This window comes from Bos indicus, chromosome 8 (genome assembly GCF_029378745.1).
Source record: "Bos indicus isolate NIAB-ARS_2022 breed Sahiwal x Tharparkar chromosome 8, NIAB-ARS_B.indTharparkar_mat_pri_1.0, whole genome shotgun sequence".
In the NCBI taxonomy this organism is placed as follows: domain Eukaryota; kingdom Metazoa; phylum Chordata; class Mammalia; order Artiodactyla; family Bovidae; genus Bos; species Bos indicus.
The window spans coordinates 72,382,205-72,403,656 of record NC_091767.1 but is presented as its reverse complement, the minus strand read 5'-3'; the positions used below and the strand labels follow the sequence as shown (position 1 = coordinate 72,403,656).

Genomic DNA, 21,452 nt, shown 5'->3' with positions numbered 1-21,452 from the left:
TGTGATGACAAGTGGAGATCAGCATCTTCCTAAATATTTCCTGGACATCTGGATTTCATTTTTGACCATTTTTCTACTGGATTATTGCTTTCTCTTATTGATTTGTAGTTCTTCACATATTCACAATATAAATGTCAGATATGTGTACAGGGACCATATTCTTTCTATTCTGTGAGTTGTCCTTTTCAGCTCTTAAGGGTTGTCTTTCAATTTTAATATGATTCAGTATAATCTGCTTTAGTGGTTTTTGTGTCCCTTTAAGAAATCTCTGACTCCAAGATCAAGATGTCCTCTTATGCCCCTTTTCTGAATGCTTTCACTGTTTTACCTTTCAGACCCTGGAGTCAATTTTTTATATGACATTTAGTAGGAATCCAGTTTATTTTTTCAATATAGATAACCAACTGACCCAGCACCGTTTTTTGAAGAGATCAGCCTGTATCACTGCATGACAGTGTCATCATTAGCAGACATTCTGTCACTGAGTTTTGATTCTTTCTAATGTCTGTATGGTACTCCCTTGTATACATGTGTCATAAATAACAAACCACTCCCAACTGATTCCCATTTAAACTGTTTTCAAGTCTTGCTTTAAATAATGCTGTACTGAATAATCCTGTCCACATACCATTCCTCACCTGTTTTAGTATATCTGTAGGACAAACTCACAGAAATGGAACTGCTAAGTCAAAAAGTGTGTGCACAGAGGTTGTACCAGTTTTAATGGGATTCTCAGATCACGGTGAACTGCACACACAGTACTACTATAAGACCCAGCACAGAGAATTCCCTGGCAGTACAGTGGTTAGGGCTCTGAGTTCTCACTACTGAGGGCCTAAGTTCGATCCCTGGTTGGAGAACTAGAACCCTAAAAGTTGCACAGTGTGGCCAGGAAAATAAAGAGAAAGAGAAAAAAGATCCAGCACATTAGAACTTCAATTATAGCAAAGTTGCCAACATTTTTGAGCCCCATATGTGCTAAATCACTTCAGTTGTGTCTTATCTTTTGCTACCCTGTGTAGCCTGCCAGGTTCCTCTGTCTGTTGGATTCTCCAGGCAAGAAAACTGGAGTGGGTTGCTGTTTCCTTCTCCAAGGGATCCTCCTTAGCCAGAGATGGAACTCCTGTCTCCTGCATTGGCAAGCAGATTCTTTACCACTGAACCACCAGGGAAGCCTCAGGATCCCTTTTATAAAACAATAAATGTTTATGCTTCTAGTATCCACTGATTAAGAAAAAATATATTACCATGTAATCCACAGATACTGTGCCTCAGGACCTGAAAGACAGAAACTTAGCAAAGTGCTGTCACTCTCTGAGGGGCGGCCTCCTCTGCTCAACAGTGAAGAGCAAGGGCGCCTGCCATCTGTGACTGTTCTGAAGGAAGCTCAAAGCCCAGGGCAGTCAGCCAAGGAAGCTTTACTCGTCTAAAAAAGCTATGTCAGTGTGTCTTCACTTCCAGGTCAGCACTATAATCTTAATCCCTTATGATCAACACAGGCTTCCCCTGGTGGCTCAGATAGTAAGGAACCTGCAGTGCAGGAGACTCAGGTTCGATCCCTGGACCAGGACGTGGCAACCAACTCCAGTATGCTTGCCTGGAGAATCCATGGACAGACGAGCCTGACAGGCTACAGTCCACGAAGTTCCAAAGAGTCAGACACAACGGAGCAATCAACACTTCACTTATGATCCACACAGAACCCTCCCTTTCCCCATCAGCACCTTGTAAACTGCATTAACACTTGTTCTCAAACACAGCTGTAATGTCATGAGAATGTCATGCTACTTTTGAATTTTGTGACTGACATCACGTCAACACCATGGTGACAAGAACCAAAGACACAGGACCCGTTGCCAACCTGAGACACTGTGACCACCATGGAAGCCATAGCCTGACTTCCACTTTGCAGGCTCAAACCTCGGAACACACTTCCTTCTCTGAACTCTTCAAAAGGGGAAGGTGGTCAGCAGAAGAAACCATCAACAAAATGAAAATGACAACCAACCGAAAGGAAGAAAATATTCGCAAATTGTACACCTGATCAGGGGGTTAATATTCAAACTAGGTAAAGGACTGATACAACTCAGTATCAAAGGCAAAAGAACCAAACAGTAAGATTGAAATTGGGCAGATGATCCGAATAGACACTTTCCCTAAGACATACAGATGGCCAAAAGGTACATGACAAGATGTTCAACATCAGCTGTCATCAGGGAAATGCAAACCAAAACCACAAATGAGAGATAATCGCACACCTGTCAGAAGGGCTCCTATCAAGACAAGAGATAAGCGTTAGTGAGGAAACACTTTCTGGAGAAAACAGAACCTTTGTGCGCTGTTGGTGGGAATGTAATCTGGTACAGCCACCAAGGAAAACAACTACAGACATTCCTCAAAAAATCAAAAATAGGACTATCATATGATCAAGCACAAAGAATTGATGCGTCTGAACTGTGCTGTTGGAGAAGACTCTTGAGAGTCCCTTGGACTGCAAGGAGATCCAACCAGTCAATTCTAAAGGAAATCAGTCCTGAATATCCTTTGGAAGGCCTGATGCTGAAGCTGTAATTCCAACACTTTGGCCACCTGATGCAAAGAACAGATTCATTGGCAAAGACCCCGATGCTGGGAAAGACTGAAGGTGGGAGGAGAAGGGGACGACAGAGGATGAGATGGTTGGATGGCATCACCGACATGATGGACATGGGTCTGAGTAGACTCCAGGAGTTGGTGATGGACAGGGAAGCCTGGTGTGCTGCAGTCCATGGGATAGCAAAGAGTCGGACACAACTGAGCGACTGAACTGATGATCAAGCAATCCCGCTTCTGGGCATCTGCCTGAAGGAAACAAAAACACTAACAGAAAAAGATGGAATAGCCATTAAAAAAAAAAAACAAGGAAATCCTGTTATTTGCAACAACATGAATGGACCTTGAGGGCATTACGCTAAAGTGAAATAAGTCAGAGAGAGAAAGACAAATACTCTCTCTATAATATTATTTATGAATGGAATCTAAAAACAATATAAATACAGAGAACAGACTGGTGACTGCCAGAGGTGGGGGTTGGCCAGGGTTGGGGAGACTGGTGAAGGTGGTCAAAGGTACACACTTCCAGTTATAAGATAAACAAGTCCTGGGGATGTGATGTACAGCATGGTGACTACAGTTAATACTACTGTATTGTATATTTGAAAGATGCTGAGAGAGTATATTTTTAAAGTTCTCATCAGAAAAAACAAAGACTTCCTTAGTGGTCCAGTGGTTAAGAATCTACCTTGCAATGTATGACATGCAGGTTCAATCCCTGGTTGGGCAGGTAAGATCCTACATACCGTGGGGCAACTAAACCCACATGCCACAGCTGGAGAGCCTGGGTGCCACAACGAAAGGTCCTGAATGCCACAACTAAGACCCAATGCAGCCAAATAAATACTAAATAAAAGAAAGAAACTTGTAACTCTGTGGGGTGACTGATGCTAACCAGATTTACTGTAGTGTTCGTTTCATAATACATACGAATATAAAGGGCTTCCCAGGTGGCGCTAGTGGTAAGGAATCTGCCTGCTAATGCAGGCGATGCAAGAGATACAAGTTCAATCCCTGGGTCGGGAAGATCCCCTAGAGTAAGAAAGTGGAGAAAGATCCCCACTCCAGTATTCTTGCCTAGAAAATTCCATGGACTGAGGAGCCTGATGGATTACAGTCCATGGGGTCGCAAAAAGTCAGACACGACTGAGCACACACACAAACAAATATCTAATCATTATATTCTACCCCTGAAACAGAATTATATGTCAATTATATCTCAATAAAAAAAAAAGTGGGGGGGGGGGTGATTTAATAGCTGGATCTTATTTACAACAAAACCTCCACCTAGAAAAAACCCAGGGATTACACAGCCTTTGTCCTGTGTGGAGAGAACTTACTCTTTCAGACCCCTTAAGTATACATGATAAAAAGGAACCTGCTTCCTCCAGAGTTATAAAGAAAAAGGAAGCAGCTAGAAGACAAGTTAAGACAAGCAAGACATCTGCTACTGGCTTTGGGATTTAGGTGAAGTCATTTCATGCCTCTGGGGCATATTTTTCCAATAAAATGAGGTGTTAGCCAAGAGGTGATACATACAGAATCTAGCCCCGAAGAGTTTATGATCCTATACACAAAAGCACAAAGCAGTTAGATTTCTATGACTGAGACTTATGACTTACTCTAATAACTGGTTTCTGGCAGGAAGGCTGGGGAGTCAGAGTCCTCTGGTTCCAGGCTCACAGGAAGTACAGTGTATCCTGCCCCAGGTACACAGGTAACAAGCCAGTCAGAGGGATGCATTCACTTTGACTGAGTCAGCAAAGAGCTATTTACAAGAGGGAATAACCTCTGCTGCAATTTCCTTTCCTTGAGTTTATTTTTAATTTTTATTGAAATAATAGTTGATTTACAATGTTGTTAGTTTCAGGTGTAAAGGGATCCAGTTATACACATATATATTTTTACATTCTCTTCCACTGATTCTTGAGAGTCCCCTGGACTGCAAAGAGATCAAGCCCGTCAATCCTAAAGGAAATCAACCCTGAATATTCATTGGAAGGATTGATGCTGAAGCTCCAATACTATGGCCACCTGATGCGAAGAGCCGCCACACTGGAAAAGACACTGATGCTGGGAAAGACTGAAGGGAATAGGAGAAGAGGGCAACAGAAGATAAGATGATTGGATAACATTGCCATCTCAATGCACATCATTTTGTGTCTCACAGACATCAGGCTGTGAGATACTGGAAGACAGAGGAGCCTGGCGTGCTGCAGGCCATGGGTCGAAGAGTCAGACGTGATTTACTGACTGAAAAACTATTACTGGCTGTTACAAGACACTGAGTATAGTTGCCTGTGTTATACAGTATCAAGTTGTACTAAAAGACAAACAGTAAATGACCAAGATTCTCAGAGGGCATCTTGGGGGTCCAACTACTTCACCCGACCTAGACTGTCGCATAGGGAATAAACGTGTAAGGGAAGATGGCACAATCCGGAAAAGTGGATCCGTTTGAACAACCGCAGCTTTGCGATGACACAGAGGTTTGTGAAAAGACAAAGATCACTTTTGTCTCTGGCTTGGGAACCAGCTGCCAGCAATTCAGACAATCGTCTGAGTGAGCTGACGGCCGGCCCAGGCTCCAAGAGGACATGGCCTGGACATCACTTGGAAAAATTAAATTAACACAAGCACCCTCTGCTTTTCCTCACCCAAATCTCTGTCTCAAAAGTATTCTCAGCTTGATCTCAAAAGCACTTTTTTAAGCTTAAAAATAAAACTCCATTATTCCTGCTGTTTGCTGGAAGCTACTTATCAACCAAGGTCAAAGGACTCCTGAAGGATTTATAATAGACTTTAATGTTCACACACAGCGGACATTTCATGGGTGACTCACCTACTTGATGAGGGAGAAACTATTTTTTCCTCCTTTGGAATATTTAGTGAAAAACAAACTGCATGACCGTAGTCAAGTTCTTGGGTCAGAGATCAGGGTCAAATTGTATTACATATAGAATAGACCAACACTCTATAATTCTATTACAACTCATTTCAAAGAACTGAAATGACTTATAAGAGATTTTGACCCATATTCCTCCTCTTATTCTTTTGAGAGTACTAAAATATTTTACATGTGTAAAGTTACTGTGTTATTACAATGGGTATTGCTGGGAAATAACTAGAAGCTGGAAAATGTTTCCTTTATGGAAAAAAAATCCCAAAGAAAGGCAATGCCAAAGCATGTTCAAACCATCACACAACTGCACTCATCTCACACACACTAGCAAAGTAATGCTCAAAATTCTCCAAGCCAGGCTTCAACAGTACATGAACCGTGAACTTCCAGATGTTCAAGCTGGTTTTAGAAAAGGCAGAGGAACCAGAGATCAAATTGCCAACAATCACTGGATCATAGAAAAAGCAAGAGTTCCAGAAAAACATCTACTTCTGCTTTACTGACTTCGCCAAAGCCTTTGACTATGTGGATCACAACAAACTGTGGAAAATTCTTCAAGAGATTGGAATACCAGACCACTTGACCTCCCTCCTGAGAAAAGATATATGCAGGTCAAGAAGCAACAGTTAGAACCAGACATAGAGCAACAGACAGGTTCCAAATGGGGAAAGGAGTACGTCAAGGCTGTATAATGTCACCTGCTTATTTAATTTATATGCAGGTACATCATGCGAAATGCTGGGCTGGGTGAAGCACAAGCTGGAATCAAGACTGCTGGGAGAAATATCAATAACCTCAGATACACAGATGATACCACCCTTATAGCACAAACTGAAGAACTAAAGAACCTCTTGACGAAAGTGAAAGAGGAGAGTGAAAAAAGGTGGCTTAAAACTCTACATTCAGAAAACCAAGATCATGGCATCCAGTCCTATCATTTCATGGCCAATAGATGGGGAAACAATGGAAACAGTGACAAACTGTATTTTTTTGGGCTCCAAAATCACTGCAGATGGTGACTGCACCCATGAAATTAAAAGATGTTTGCTCCTTGGAAGAAAAGCTATGACCAACCTAGACAGCATATTAAAAAGCAGAGATATACATTACTTTCCCAACAAAGGTCCATCTAGTCAAAGCTATGGTTTTTCCAGTAGTCATGTATGGATGTGAGAGCAAGACCATAAAGAAAGCTGAGCACTGAAGAACTGATGCTTTTGAACTGTGTTGTTGGAGAAAACTCTTGAGAGTCCCTTGGATTACAAGAAGATCCAACCAGTCCATCCTAAAGGATATCAGTCCTGAATATTCATTGGAAGGGCTGATGCTGAAACTCCAATCCTCTGGCCACCTAATGCGAAGAATTGACTCCTTGGAAAAGACCCTGATGCTGGAAAGGTTGAAGGCAGGAGGAGAAGGGGATGACAGAGAATGAGATGGTTGGATGGCATCACTGACTGGATGGACATGAGTTTGTGCAAGGTCCAGGAGTTGGTAAAGGACAGGGAAGCCTGGCATGCCGCCGTCCACAGGGTCTCAAAGAGTCAGGCACTACTAAGCGATTGAACTGAAGGAAAAAAATCATCGTGGTGAGATCTGACTAATTCTCAAACCCCACTGGTTTGTCTCAGAAAATTGAGATGAGAAGCAAGCACAGATTAGGTTTCAGCAAAGATGACGGCAGAAATGGACTGCTACAAAAAGCCTTCTGTAAATTTGGACAAACAGAATTTTGAGTAACTACCACCTTTGCTTCAAAGCCCCTTACCAGTACTCTAAATTACTTTTCTGATCCACGTTACTTGTGATCACATCTTGTTTAATTACCCTGCGTATAATGTAGATGTGCTTTATCCTTCAGGGTAATGGGAAGTAACGGAGGAATCTGAATGCCTTGTTCCTTCCATTAGACTGCACCTTCGCTCCTCTCTAACTCGTGCTCGACACGGCATGCACCCACTGAGTCAGAATCTCCTAAATGCTCTTCACCACTGTGATCAAGCCTTTTCTTTCCATTAAACCAATCCTACAACGTATCTTCCTCCAGGAAGCCTCCACAAATAATGCAGGGGGAAAAAAAGGCGGTAGCAGCAAATTTCCACGGTTCCCTTCCCAAGACTACATCATTGAGGATTTCAATTCCTTTCCAATCCCACGATGTTCACAAGACCCTTTGCTAAAACAGTTATTAATCCTATTCATCTCTTCTTTAAATGTTCCCTTTCTTACTGCTTTTGACTGTTTATCTCACGGGAAGTGCACGAAGGGCAAAATATTTCATTATGTGGGGGGAAATTCCCTCTCCAGCACAGGAGACAAATTTAGGTAGATAAGGGCCTTCATTTATTCCTTCCTCATTTATTTACTGAGTGCTGGTCACATGCCAGGAGCCACAGAAGGGTAGGGGAACACTTATGAAAAAGATAAAAGTTCTTGTTCTTGTGACTCTACATTCCAGTATGGGAGACAAGACAGTAAACACAAATAGGACAGTTAGGGAAAAGGAGAGCCACCGAGAGGGACAGCGAGCAAGGTGGGCAAAGCCAGCGGTGCCCTTAGCTAGGGTTCGCAGAAACCTCAAAGGAGGGATTATTCTAACAGACAAACAATACAGGAATGTGATTCCATTTTTAAAACAATATTTTGGCCAAACTGCATGTGGGATCTTAGTTCCCAGACCAGGGCTCAAACCTGCATAACCTGCACTGGAACTGCCAAGTCTCAACTGCTCAAATGACAGGGAGTCCCACCCTCACCAGCTTTCTCACTTTTCTGTCTAGAAGAGGTGGCGCCTGGCTGGGCCTGCCTCTGCCACTGGCTCCACCACTGGCTCCTTTGCAACTCTGGGGTTGAGAGTGTGCGCTTCCAAGCCATGATTCCATTTTTAAGTCTCCTTTATCCAACTAACTACAATTGATCCTCACTATTCACAGATTCTATGGTATTTGTGAATTCTCCCACTAAAATTCACTCGTAACCACCAAAATCAACGTTCCTAGTGCTTTTGAGGTCATTCTCAGTCTTATGCAGAGAAACAAAGTATGACACACAAGTTCCCATTTAAGGTCAGGCAAGGTGACACTCTGCTTTTTTGTTTCAGTTCTCATACTGTAAACCAGAGTCCTTCTTACAGTCTTAACTTCAGTGCTGTGTCTTTCTTATTTTCTGCGTTTTGTTAATGATTTTGCTATTTAAATGGTCCCCAAGCATACTGCTGAAGTGCTGTTTTGTGTTCCCAAGTCCAAAAAAGGCTGCGACTTGCCTTCTGGAGAAAAACATTATGCCTGTGTTAGATACACTTCCTTCAGGCTTGAGTTTATATAAGGTGTTATGGCCATGAGTTCAATGTTAGTACATCAGTGATGTACACTAAATAAGGTCTTTAAGCCTTAAACAGAAACATACATGCATAAGGATGGGGATCAGCTCAGTTGATAAACATGTGACCAGAGGCTCACAGGAACCTAACCTGGTATTTCCCCTAGGAACAATGGCTCAATGTGCACTAAGTCCGTGTTCTCAGTGACTTTTTATCACACTAACTACCGCAAATAATGAGAATTCACAGTAGATGGATGATGGAAGAGAAAGCTTCAGTGGGCCACCAGCCTCCTTCCTCTTTAATAGAGAAAATGGTCTGACAGGCAACAGCATGGAGCCAGAATCCAGTACGCTGCTGTTTTATCGTCGTTGCCTTTAATTTTAAGGTTGCCTCTTTCTAAAGCAAGTGATGCTGGTTCTCATTTAATGGTAGGAATGTATGGCTTTTTCAGTCACTGTTTTAAGTAAAAACCAAAAAAGTAGGCAACATGAAGAAAAGATTAAGAAATAACTTACAGTGGAATCTGAAAAAATGATAGAAATGAAATTATTTTCAAAACAGACTGACAGAAAACAAACTCATGATTATCAAAGAGGAAAATTAGGGGGAAGGGACAAATTAGGAGTTTGGGATTAACATATACACACTACTATAATACAAAATGGGCTTCCCTGGTGGCTCAGCAGTAAAGAATAAGCCTGCAATGGTCCTGCAATGCCAGGAGCCGTAGGAGACAAGGGTTTGATCCCTAGATCAGGAATATCCCCTGGAGAAGGAAATGGCAACACACTCCAGTATTCTTGCCTGGAGAATCCCATGGACAGAGGAGCCTGGCTACAGTCCATGGAATCACAAAAAAAGTCGGATGCAACTTAGCGATCAAACAAATATATATTAATAAAATAGATGATCAACAAGGACCTACTGTATAGCACAGGGATTCTACTCAATATTCTGTAAAAACCTATATGGGAAAACAATCTGAAAAAGAATGGATTTATGTATGACTAAATCACCTTGCTTGTATACCTGAAACTAACACAATATTGGAAATCAACTGTACTCCAATATAAGATAAAAATTAAATTAAAAAAAAATTCAATGGGGAAGAAAGAGATGGTTCATTCAAAAGTAATAGTCTGCAAAAGTGAGTACAAGACAGTCCTTTGGGACTCAAGAATAAAGTATCAGAACTTTTATTTGTATTTTTAATCTTCAAAAAAAATAAAGAAATTAAGCTCTAATATTTATGAACAACAACAACAACAGAGACAGTAAATGGGTAAAGCAGAGGCATGAGGTACTCAAGGGTACCTGGTGTAAAAATGAATACATACAGAGAAACCTCAATTAAAACAGTCATGAGGCCAGAAGTGGGAGCCTTCACCCCTTACAAGAGAGCAGAGCCCAATGGGAAGACAGACTTCCTCTTCTCACCTGGCAAGAGCTCAGTCAATGAAAAGCCAATATACTTCAAACTCTTCATTCCTCTGATGGACTCTGTTTATTACAGCCCTGCCAACTTCCTTTTCTATAAAAGGGCTCTCTCCTGGTTGCAGCGATCTGCATGTGGTTGCAGACCTGCCCCCCATCCCAACCCACACCCCCTAAGGATTGCTGATTCTGAATAAATCTTATTTTTTTGCTGGAAAACTAACCGACAGTCTATTTGTTTCAGGTCAACACAGGACACAGCAGAGATCAAGGTGATGGATGAACAACTGTTGGGAAATGCACATGGAGTAGAGTTTTGGCCTAGGAGTGAAATTATGTGGACATGGATAAATAATTTATCCTGTATAAACCTCAGTTTTCTTACCTGGAAAAGGAGACAGTATGAGAATGACAGCATCATCTCAATGATTTAATGAAATAATGTGTAAAGCAGCAGTGTTCAAAGTTTTTAGTCTTAGAATCCCTATAATGCTCTTACAAGTTATTGAGAGGGGATTTCCCTGGCAATCCAGTAGTTAGGACTCCACGCTTCCACCACAGGGGCCATGGATTTGATCCCTCGTCAGGGAACTAAGATCCTGCATGCCACACTGCAGGGCCAAAAGTAATAAAGAAGGAAAAAGAAAATATCTTTTAAGAAAAAGTTGCTGAGAATTCTAAAGGGCTTTTGCTTATGTGGGTTACATCTATCACGATTCAGTATATTAGAAATTCAAGTTGAGACATTTTAAAAAACCCTTATTCATTAACTAACGTGAAAAACATGAACGTGAAGTCACTCAGTCGTGTCCGACTCTTTGCGACCCCATGGACTGTAGCCTACCAGGCTCCTCTGTCCATGGGATTTTCCAGGCAAGAACACTGGAGTGGGTTGCCATTTCATTCTCCAGAGGATCTTCCCAACACAGGGTTCAAACCTGGGTCTCCTACATTGGCAGGCAAATTCTTTACCACTGAGCCACCAAGAAGTGACAATAAACCCAACTAGCTAGCGAAGTATTTTTTAGATCAAACATAGCTCAGACGGTAGAGAATCTGCCCGCAATGCAGGAGACCGGGTTTGATTTCTGGGTCGGGAAGATCCCCTAGAGGACGAAATGGCAACCCACTCCAGTCTTCTTGCCTGGAGAATTCCACGGACAGAGGAGCTTGGAGGGCTACAGTCCATGGGGTTGCAAAGAGTTGGACATGACTGAGTGACTAACACACACACTTTTCCAAACAAAAACACTTAGAAGAGTGGCACTGTTTTGCATATTTGTAAACCTCTTTAATATCTGGCTTCACAAAAGGCCTTTAGACTCTCTGCCTCTGCATTCAATCTGATGCAGTATCACATTCGACGTAGCCTCTGGGAAACTATACTGTGTACTCATGACAGAACAGAGTGAAGACAGGCCAATAACATCTTACTATTATTACCAGGAAGTTTTAATCTCATGGGCCATCTGAAAGTGTCTCCAAGACCTCCATAGGTACCTGGGGCACACTGAAACAAAGGGTTTAGAACAGTGCCTGTCACGAGGTAAATCCATAATAAACATTAATTCCCTATTCCTTTTATTCTCAGCCTCAATGTTGTTAGAACATGAATGCATTAGAGTGAGGCCTTCTTCAGTTCACTACAACTGTATAATATCTAGCTTGGTCATATAACTAACAGGCTCTATAATTAACTAGCTGTGTGATCTTCATAGCCAAGGACTCAATCTGTGTTCAAATTCAAGGATCCATGGGCTTGAAAAGGGTAAAAAAAATTACACATCTGTTCTCTGACACTCAGTGTTCACTGCATTGATGACCAGAGGCAATAACCCACAAGTGTACCAGAGATGCTGGCCTCAACTGAAATCACAGGTGTTTTACATACAAAACAGACAACCAGCAAGAGCCTAACATACAGCACAGGGAAATACATTCAATATCTTGCAATACCTTATAATGGAAAAGAATCTGAAAAAGAACAGATTTATGTACACATATAACAATCACTTTGCTGTACACCTGAAACTAACACAATACTGCAAATCACCTATACTTCAAAAACAAATTCAATAAAAGAAACCACAGGTGATTAAATAGCATATTATGGTTACTACAGATATCTTGAAAAATTGTATATACTCAATCACTATTTCAAAATAAAGTAGTTATTATGTGTTAATAAAGCAGCACAGGTGACTTCCCAAGTGGTCCAGTGGTCAGCACTTCATCATCTAATGCAGAGGGGTGCAGGATGGATCCCTGGCTAGGGAACTAAGATCCCACATGTCTCACCACCAAAAAAATAAAGCATAAAACAGAAGCAATATTGTAAAATACACAATAAAAACTTTCAATTTTTTTTAAAAGCACATATATTACAATAACAAATTTTGAAAACTATCTTGACAGCTGTATTCAATACAAGTGGCTTGTTTTCAATCTTTTATACTTGACTGTATGCAATTAAAAACCTTGTTCCAAGAAAGGGGCCAAAGGTGTTCATGCAAGCAAACAGGTGGGAACTATCTATTTTAAGCAGTTCACTAATTACTCTTTGAGACCAAGTTCCATCACTCCAGCTAGAGTCTACGAACACGATGCCCTCGGTGAGGATGAACTGAAGACCCACAGCACACCTAAGTGCGTTAACAAACCACTACAAGAATCCAGTTTGTTTTTACACTAACATTTCAGAATCTACAAAGTTAAATGCTTTTAGACTAACTAGGCCTAGCACAACAAAATTGTTGCAAAGTTAACCATGAAGCAAATATTCCCCCAAAGCACCTTTTATCACATTATAAAAACATATAGGACAAATTCTAACAATAATGAACGATTTTGCAAAGACTCTGTCATCAACATAATTTGGGTCTATCGTTGAACAGACTGAAGCAATGTTTCGATGATCAGAAAACTAACCTGGACATGTATCACTAAGGTTTGCTTAACATCAAAGTGTTTGACCCTCATGTCCTAAAACAGAAAAAAATGAAAGAAAAAGGAAGAAAAAGAAAACAAGGAAGAAAAAGGGAGAAAGAAAAGCATTTTCCATAGCTGTGGGGCAGCCATTAATCCAACCAGCCAATTTTTCCCAATCACATTTAAGCAAGTCCATCTATTCCATGCCTGCTTTCTCAGCAGCATATCTCATTTTTTTTACTTGCAAAGATAAAGACAAACTTAAGGGTCTCACTTCATCTAACAGAACAAGGTAAAAGTCATACTAGAGTAAATGAGATGTTAAAACCTAATAGGGGAAAAAAAACTGCACTAAATTATAGAAATCAGGTTGGTGCCTTAGAATGTCACACCAACGCCAAGGACAAGCAGTTACTGAATGCATGCTCTCTACCCGTATACCTCTAGTCCCAAGGATGCAATACCATAACCTTCTGATTCACTGAACCAAAGGTTAAGTAATAAAATGTAGGAATGTTGAGGAAGCAGCGTACCCTGGGTGAAAGGCCAGATTATGGGATCCAGAGGTGGAAGGGGACTCGGAACAGGGGACACACAGAGGAGCGCAAAGTCCCAGAGGAGGGACTCTCCGTGTAAGGCACAAGAGGGAAGGGCAGCGTCTGCGTTAGAGGGTTGATGAGAGAAGCGATGAGAGATGTGCTTTATGAAAACATACTGAGCTGGATCTTAGAACCTTGAAAACTGGGCTCAGTTTAGACCTTACCCGGCTGGCCAAGGAAGGCTTCCCAGCAAGGAACTAGGATGATCACCATGTGTCTTGGGAATAAACAATGGACACTGATCCCATAAGCTCATCTGTCCTAACAGTGGGCCCTTTTGTCAAACCCAGATTCACCACAATCTACTGTGTTGGGAACTCTGGTCAATGTTATGTGGCAGCCTGGATGGGAGGGGAGTTTGGGGCAGAATGGATACATGTACGTACATGGTTGAGTCCCTTTGCTGTCCACCTGAAAACTATCACAAACACTGTTAATCACCTATACTCCAATTCAAAAAGGTTTTTTTGTGTGTGTGTTTTAAAGTATCCATTGTGTCTAGTGAAATAAATTTTCTAAATGATACTCTGGGGCAATTTCACTGCTCCCTATACCTTTGAAATGCAATTCAATTTTCTTGACTGATGATAAAAATTAAAAAGAGAAAATACCACTCTTATTACTATAACTATGGAAATAAAACCCATGTTTTTAGGCTATGTTTGCCTTAACTATGCCGAAGTCAGAATACTTTTGGAGAGAGTTTCTCCTATTAAAATTAGAATTGATAATTTTTTCGTGAGAAGTATTGACTGCTGCTGCTGCTAAGTCGATTCAGTCGTGTCCGACTCTGTGCGACCCCAAGACGGCAGCCCACCAGGCTCCCCTGTCCCTGGGATTCTCCAAGCAAGAATACTGGAGTGGGTTGCCATTTCCTCCTCCAGTGCATGAAAGTGAAAAGTGAAAGTGAAGTCGCTCAGTCAAATCCGACTCTAGCGACCCCATGGACTGCAGCCTACCAGGCTCCTCCGTCCATGGGATTTTCCAGGCAAGAGTACTGGAGTGGGGTGCCATTGCCTTCTCCAGAAGTATTGACTAGGCATTGCTAAATATACTTTCATCTAGGAGTTAGTACCCAATTAACACAAAGAAATTAGCTCCATCCGACTTCCAGAATTATTGGCTACTTACTAACTGGCACCTGAAAGCTCATGACCAAATTATGAAGCAGAAGAAACAATAGCTACCTATTTCTGAACTACAGTCACAGAAGAGTGCAAGGATTCTAAAAGAAATTTAAAGGAAAAAGTTTTTGCAGAGGGAAAACAAGGATTCTTGTGCATATTATTGTCTACACACACATATAAATATATACACCAGGATCACCATCTCAAAGTAATAAATATCAAAGAGTTGGTTTGTTTCTTGTAACTGACTCAAGTCTTCCAAGTTGAAAAGCCCCTTAGAGATCTCTCTCTGAAACTGACAAAGCCGTCAGAAAACACAGAATAGGTTCAGAGACCTGCTGCTGCTGCTGCTAAGTCACAAGTCGTGTCCGACTCTGTGCGACCCCATAGACGGCAGCCCACCAGGCTCCCCCATCCCTGGGATTCTCCAGGCAAGAACACTGGAGTGGGTTGCCATTTCCTTCTCCAGGGTTCAGAGACCTAGTAACCACTAAAGTGAGGGGGTAAAAAAATGCGGGCGAGATGGTAGTGAAGCCGAAGACTTACAAATATGCCCAATGAACGACCCTGAAAGGAAGTGATAAAATTCTCAACTGTGTTTATACTAGGGAATCGCACCCAAGCCTAAAGCCACTTTAATCGCCCCACTAACGGCAGAAGTCTTTCCACAAGACCTAAGCAACTTGACTCCTCGATAAAAAGTGGAAAGACCAAGAGTTTTCACCTGTGTTAAAGCCCCGCTCAACCACCGTTTCGGATCGAAAACTAACACGAAAGCAACCTCCTGCACATCCTGCGGGCCCTTCCAACACCGCTGTTCGGAACGCCCAAGTGCCCAGCACAGGACCTGTCACTCTGTTCCTAGTAAAATGTCCTTGTTTTATCCCACGGCGGAATGGGGATTCAGAAGGCAGTCGGAGACCCTCTCCACTCACGCTCGGGTAGAGGACCACAGTTTGCACCAGCAGCCCCGGGGGCCAGCCACCCCCGCTCCCATACCACACACTTCCTGCCGCTTCCATCACCTCCACACCACAGCTTGAGTCTCCTGACCAGTTCACAACTGCTACGGGGATCCCAGTGCCTGGGAGGAGTTGGGAGAGGATGGCTCCCTAGCCCCCCGTCCCAACAACCCCACACAAACTCTTCACTTGGAGCTTCAGGGAGAACCTAAGAGCAAAGGCAGGAAGCACTGGGGCAGCCCGCCGACTTCGCGTTCCATGGGCCTCGGCCGGTTACAAAGTACTGAATGAAGCTACACGGGCACGAGCGGGCCGGTGGATGGGGGGATAGTGGGCGTGAGCACCGCGGCAGGGCGCCCCAAATGAAGCAGAGCGAGCTCCGTCGCTTTGCATGTTTCTACGCTGCAAAGCGCTGCAGACTTGGGAGTCGGGGGGCGGGATGGCCAGTCCGGAAACCAACTGCACTTTTAGCCACTCGGACTCCCCAAACTCAGAATGACTTCCCCCCATGAGGCTCCCGGAGCCGGCTCCAGCTCGCACCGCTTCCAAGAAAGAATGGGGCCCGAGCCGAGCCTTGGCGGCGCCCCGGCGGGTAGCGGGAGCCGGAGCCCGGTCCCGGGCAGGCGCGCACCGAGTGACCGTGTGTCCGCCGCCCAACTCTGCACCCGGCAGGGCCGCTCCCCCGAACTTGGCGGCGGCGGCGGGGACGGGGTGGGGCGAGTACTCACCAACCCCATACTTCTGCCTCTTGGTCGGGATCCAGCGGGCCATGGCGGCGACCTCGCCCCGCGGCGGCGGCTGCGGCGGCTACAGCTCCCAGGGCTCCGACCGCCAACGCGCCGCGCACCGGCGCGCCCCGGGCCCTTCCGCCATGTTCCGGGAAACTTCGCTCGGCCCCGCGCGCCGTCTCCCCGCCGCGCCGCCAGCTATACACTCCGGCTCCCACCGCGAGCCGCGGTCACCTGCTGCGCCCGGCGGCCACGCCGCCGTGCGCGCCCCTCCCGGCGCCGCCTCGGCCCCTCCCGCTGGCCGCGCCCTCCGCCCGCCAAGGCCGCCTCCGCGCCACAATCCACGGGCGCCGGCCAGCCAAGGTCTCCGCGCTCTCCCGGGCCCAGGCCGGCTCCGCCTTGCACACTTCCCGGGAGCAGTTTCCCAGCACAGACTTGGGTACGGCTTTTTTTTTTTTTTTTAATCCTTTTACTGTTCGGCTTTTTCCCCTCGCCGTCCCCAACCGGGCTAAACCCTGGAGCCTGGATCCCCGGCGGCGGGGTGTCGAGAGGGCTGCGCTGGAGGGGTCGGACACCCGCAGGCGGAGCAAGCGGGAGTGGATGCGGAGTCCTTTCTCACCGCGCGCTGCGGAGCATCTGGGGGAACTAGGAGGAGTGCATAGTATCTAAGATAAGTTGTTTGTAGCCGTCCGGGCTCTCGCAGTGCCAGGCACTCAACCGGCGCTCGATAAATATTTGTTGAATGAATGAGCAGTTGACTACCGCGTTCACCCCCTAGAGCTTTCGCTGACACCACGAGAGCCGGAAGCCGAACTCCGAGGCAAATGTGATCTCCTTTGGCCACGGTTCATAGCCTTCAAAGCAGGAACATTTGTCTTCTGGTAAATAGAGAACTAATGCGAAGGAGCCGGGCTCCTCAGAAGTATCAAGTAGTTTCTTAGGGGAACCTCTTAGCGAGAATTATGTAGCGAGTTCTGACTTGGAAATCTTATGTCCCCGAGAAACACCTGGGCTCCTCCCCAGATGAAGAGACTCAGACCCAGCTGAAGAAATTCAGACCTTCATGGTCCATGGGAAAGCCCGCCCCAAAGACCTCCCTTTTTCAGCAGCCCAAAGAGCGTTCCTGCGGGGAAGGGGACGAGGCACATCCGAATCTTTCTTGTTCACTAGGTGCGTTGTTCAGACAAAGAGTCAAACGCAGGGACTGCACAGTTGAACAACCCTGAGCTGTTGGCGTCCTCTGAAACTCTCCTCCTGGAACTCACTTCCGTCTGGAGAGACCTCAAGAATGAAGATTGGATCCGAGTCCCAGGTGGGTGTGGGGCTCCTTGCTACCTCACCCATAGAAGTAAAATCTCAGAGTAAATGACCAGCTGATTCGGGTTCACCATCTGAGAAAAAACCTCTTGAAATTGCTTTGTTCTCGCAGCCTATGAAGATTTTCTTGCCGATTTCGAACGTGAAAGGAAAATGAAATAAACACGTAATAAAAGCAAAACTTCACTGAAAACGGTGCATTTTAACTTTGGTAACTTTTTACAAAGTCAGATCTGAATTTTTTTTTTAAAGGTCTTGTTAATGGTGGGTAACTCTACGTATTTATTCATCAAGTGTAATAATAATCTAAGAAATCTAGTCACTTTAGACTTAACATCCAGAAGGGATTCCATCATCTGTCCCCCATATTTCTTTTCCTCTGCTAATGACATCATGATTAACCTAACTTCCCAGGTTAGGTAATTTTTTTTCTTTTCACAAATATTTATTGGTTGCCTAGTAGGTGTCAAGCACTGTTCAAAGAATTGGAGCACAGCAGTGAATAAAATAAAATCCCTACTCTCATAGAGCTTAGTGTCTAACAGAGGTGGGTAAGGCAAATTTAAGCCAAATGAGGCTAAACCTGTATAGAAAACTCCAGAGTAAGGAGGACAGGATGAGGGAGGTAGGGATGCTGCAGTTCTATATCCAGTGGTCTGCTAAGGCATCTCTGATAAAGTGACATTGAACTATAGATCTGCAGGAAGTGAGGATTTCAGAGAAAAGCGTTCAGAAATCAACAACAGCAAAAGTAAAAGCCAGAGGTATGTTTGGCTGGTTCTGAAACCACAGAGGAACAGCAAGTATTACTGGGTAGCAAGAGATGTTAGTAAGGGGCAGATTATGGGAGAAAATTTGTGAGAGACACAGTGTGAGCCAATAAAGCAGGACCACAAAAGGTATGGTGAGAACTTCATATATTGGCTGTGAAGAAAGTTTGGAGGATTTTGAACCAACCAAGGACATGATCTAACATGACTGCTGTGGGTTGAATAGACTGTAAAGACACAAGGAAGATGAAGAAAGATCAGATGGTCAGAAGACTATTTCAGTAGTTCAGGCAAGAAATGAAGGCAGTTGGGTCCAGGATGGTAGGGGTTGAGATAGAAAAAAGGTTCTTGACATAGACTGAAGGTGGAAACAACTGAAGGGCAGTGTGGACACAAGGAAATTTACTGAGGCTTCTGGACTCCTCAGTGTACTTTTACTACCATATGTTTTTGGAAAGTTTGTGTGCTTAGTAGCTCAGTGGTGTCCAACTCTTTTGTGACTCCCTGGACTGGAGCCTACCAGGCTCCTCTGTCCATGGGATCCCCCAGGCAAGAATACTGGAGTGGGTTGCCATTTCCTCCTCCAGGGGATCTTCCCAACCCAGGGATGTGAACCCTAGTGTCCTTTATCTCCTGCATTGCAGGTCAATTCTTTACCCACTGAGCCAACTGTGAAGCCCTTTTGGAAAGTTTGGTGAATGGATAAATCTATGTTTTATATATATATATATATATATATATATATATATAAAATATATATAAACAGCTTCACTATATAGGCTTCAGGCCTTAGAAACTCTGAATCTTGACCCCTAGTGTGAAACACAACATGAGTCAAGCATAACCCTAAGGAGAAAGGATACAGGTAATACTGGGTTGGCTTGCTCACATGCAGTGAAGCCAATCTACTAACACTCGGTCGTGGTGAAAAAGTGCAGTATTTATTGCAGGGAGCCAAGGAAGAACTTCAGGAGTCCAAAAATATTCAAACTCCCCATTGGTTTCAGCTAAGCATTTTTAAAAGCCAGGTGAGGGAGGAGCATCCCAGACTGTGTGATCAGCTCGTGCATAATTCTCTGATTGGTTGATAGTGAGGTAACAGGATCCTGTCACAGGGGTTAGCAATATAGATCCTTAGGCTCCAGTAGGTCTGGGGGGCTATGTGCTCATGGTCATCAAGTCGTTGATTTCTTCCACTTGGTGGGGGTTTTAGCATCTGTAAAACAAGTCAGGAAATCTGCACTGGACACTATTATCTGGATACCTCTGAGAAGAACAAAAGCAGAGAGCCTGGGGGAGGGGTCTGTAATGGGAAGGCCAATTACACAGTTACTACATAGAGTTGCCATTTTCTTAGTCATCTGTGATATCTACCTATCTTCACCTTTTATATCCCAGTTGCTCTGGATTGAAGTTTCCTTTCATATTTCCTCAGGTCTGACTTCATACCTTCCTCAGCAATTCTCCACATGGACCGTTAGGAGCCTAAGTATTTTGCACAAAGTTATTTCAGTCACCTGTGTTTGAGAAAATTGCATGAGTGACATTCTCTAACCACAGGTTTATATTAAATTTAATACACATCAGAGTGTTGGTCTTCATTCAACATAACTGGATTTCTACCAAAATGACTTCAGCTGCCTCAGCCCCACCCCACCCCCACACACACCCCCTCCACCCTGCCTCCACCCCTACCCCACCACCTTGAATTGAAGGCTTTTTGCAAAACTTGAGGTTTGAATTTGGACACTGGATATTTCAAGTGTGACAATAATTGCAATAAGAGGGTTGGAGGAAAATGGAAAATTTTAATTACAGTTTTCAGGATGTTTATTCTTTTTCCTCTGAAGACTGAAGTCCACCCACTTCTTTGTATCAGATGTGAAAGTCCATTTAAATCATAAAAGCAGAGCTATTCAAAGTCTTTTATTAAAATGTGGCTGAAAATTAGAGAGTCAACTAGATGGGTAAGTGGAATAACAGCAGGATTCCCAGAAATACCCTTTTCTTTTTCCTCTGATATCTTTTCAGAGGAAACATTAAGCATATTCCACAACCAGGGATATTCGGACTCCAAAACCCACACATATACAAACACAAGTAAGCACTCACAAACACTAGCTTGCTCTGTTGGAGGGTGCCTTGGAGAAAGAAATGAGGATAGATGAATTTGGAGGCTAGTTAACGATGCCGATGAGAATAGAGAGATGTGAAGACGACTGGCAAGAGCTTTACTTCCTCCACTGATTACCAGGTTTATTTTCCCAAATTTGGCTAACTTAATTGAGTCCCTCAAAGAAGCTATGGATTCTGTTAAAGAAAATTCTTTTCTAGGTAGAGGAAGCTCATTCTTTGATCCTAAATATGAGTGGAGTTACTTGTTGTTTAGTCACTAAGTCATGTCCTACTCTTGAAAGCTCATGAACTATAGCCGGCAAGGCTTCTCTGTCCATGGGATTTCCCAGGCAAGAATACTAGAGTGGGTTGCCATTTCCTTCTGCAGGGGATCTTCCTGACCCATGGATTGAACCCACGTCTCCTGCATTGGCAGGCGTATTCTTTACCACTGAGTCACCTAGGAAGCCAGAGTGGAGTTACTAGAACTACAAAAAAAGGGGAGGAGGGATATATTTGACTCTAAACACCACTTTGCAGTCTTCTTAGGGCAAATGCTTCAGGACAGGGTGGTTCTGTGTATGTCAGGGCCAGGGTGACACATTGTAATTTGAGACCCATGAGCTAAACTGGACAAAGGAATGGATATCTACAGC

General features: G+C 43.8%; 1 protein-coding gene and 1 long non-coding RNA gene across 4 annotated transcripts in view; one reads left to right on the top strand and one right to left on the bottom strand.

Annotated features, from left to right (window-relative positions):
- DOCK5 (dedicator of cytokinesis 5) overlaps positions 1-16,885 on the bottom strand; it is a 280,813-nt gene extending 263,928 nt beyond the window's left edge. For both annotated transcript variants that reach the window (XM_019966376.2, XM_070794944.1), the window contains exon 1: positions 16,595-16,885. In XM_019966376.2, coding sequence (XP_019821935.2) covers positions 16,595-16,637 — 43 coding nt within the window. In that variant the 5' untranslated portion in view covers positions 16,638-16,885. The remainder of the gene's footprint in view (positions 1-16,594) is intronic.
- Positions 16,879-18,104, top strand: LOC109562710 (uncharacterized). Of its 2 annotated transcripts, XR_011568130.1 has the most exons (3): positions 16,887-17,033; positions 17,765-17,906; positions 18,024-18,104. It is a non-coding gene; the product is annotated as an uncharacterized lncRNA (long non-coding RNA). The 2 variants fall into 2 exon arrangements; XR_002181195.2 differs by having other exon boundaries at positions 16,879-17,033; positions 17,765-18,104.
- Positions 18,105-21,452: the final 3,348 nt, after the last annotated feature.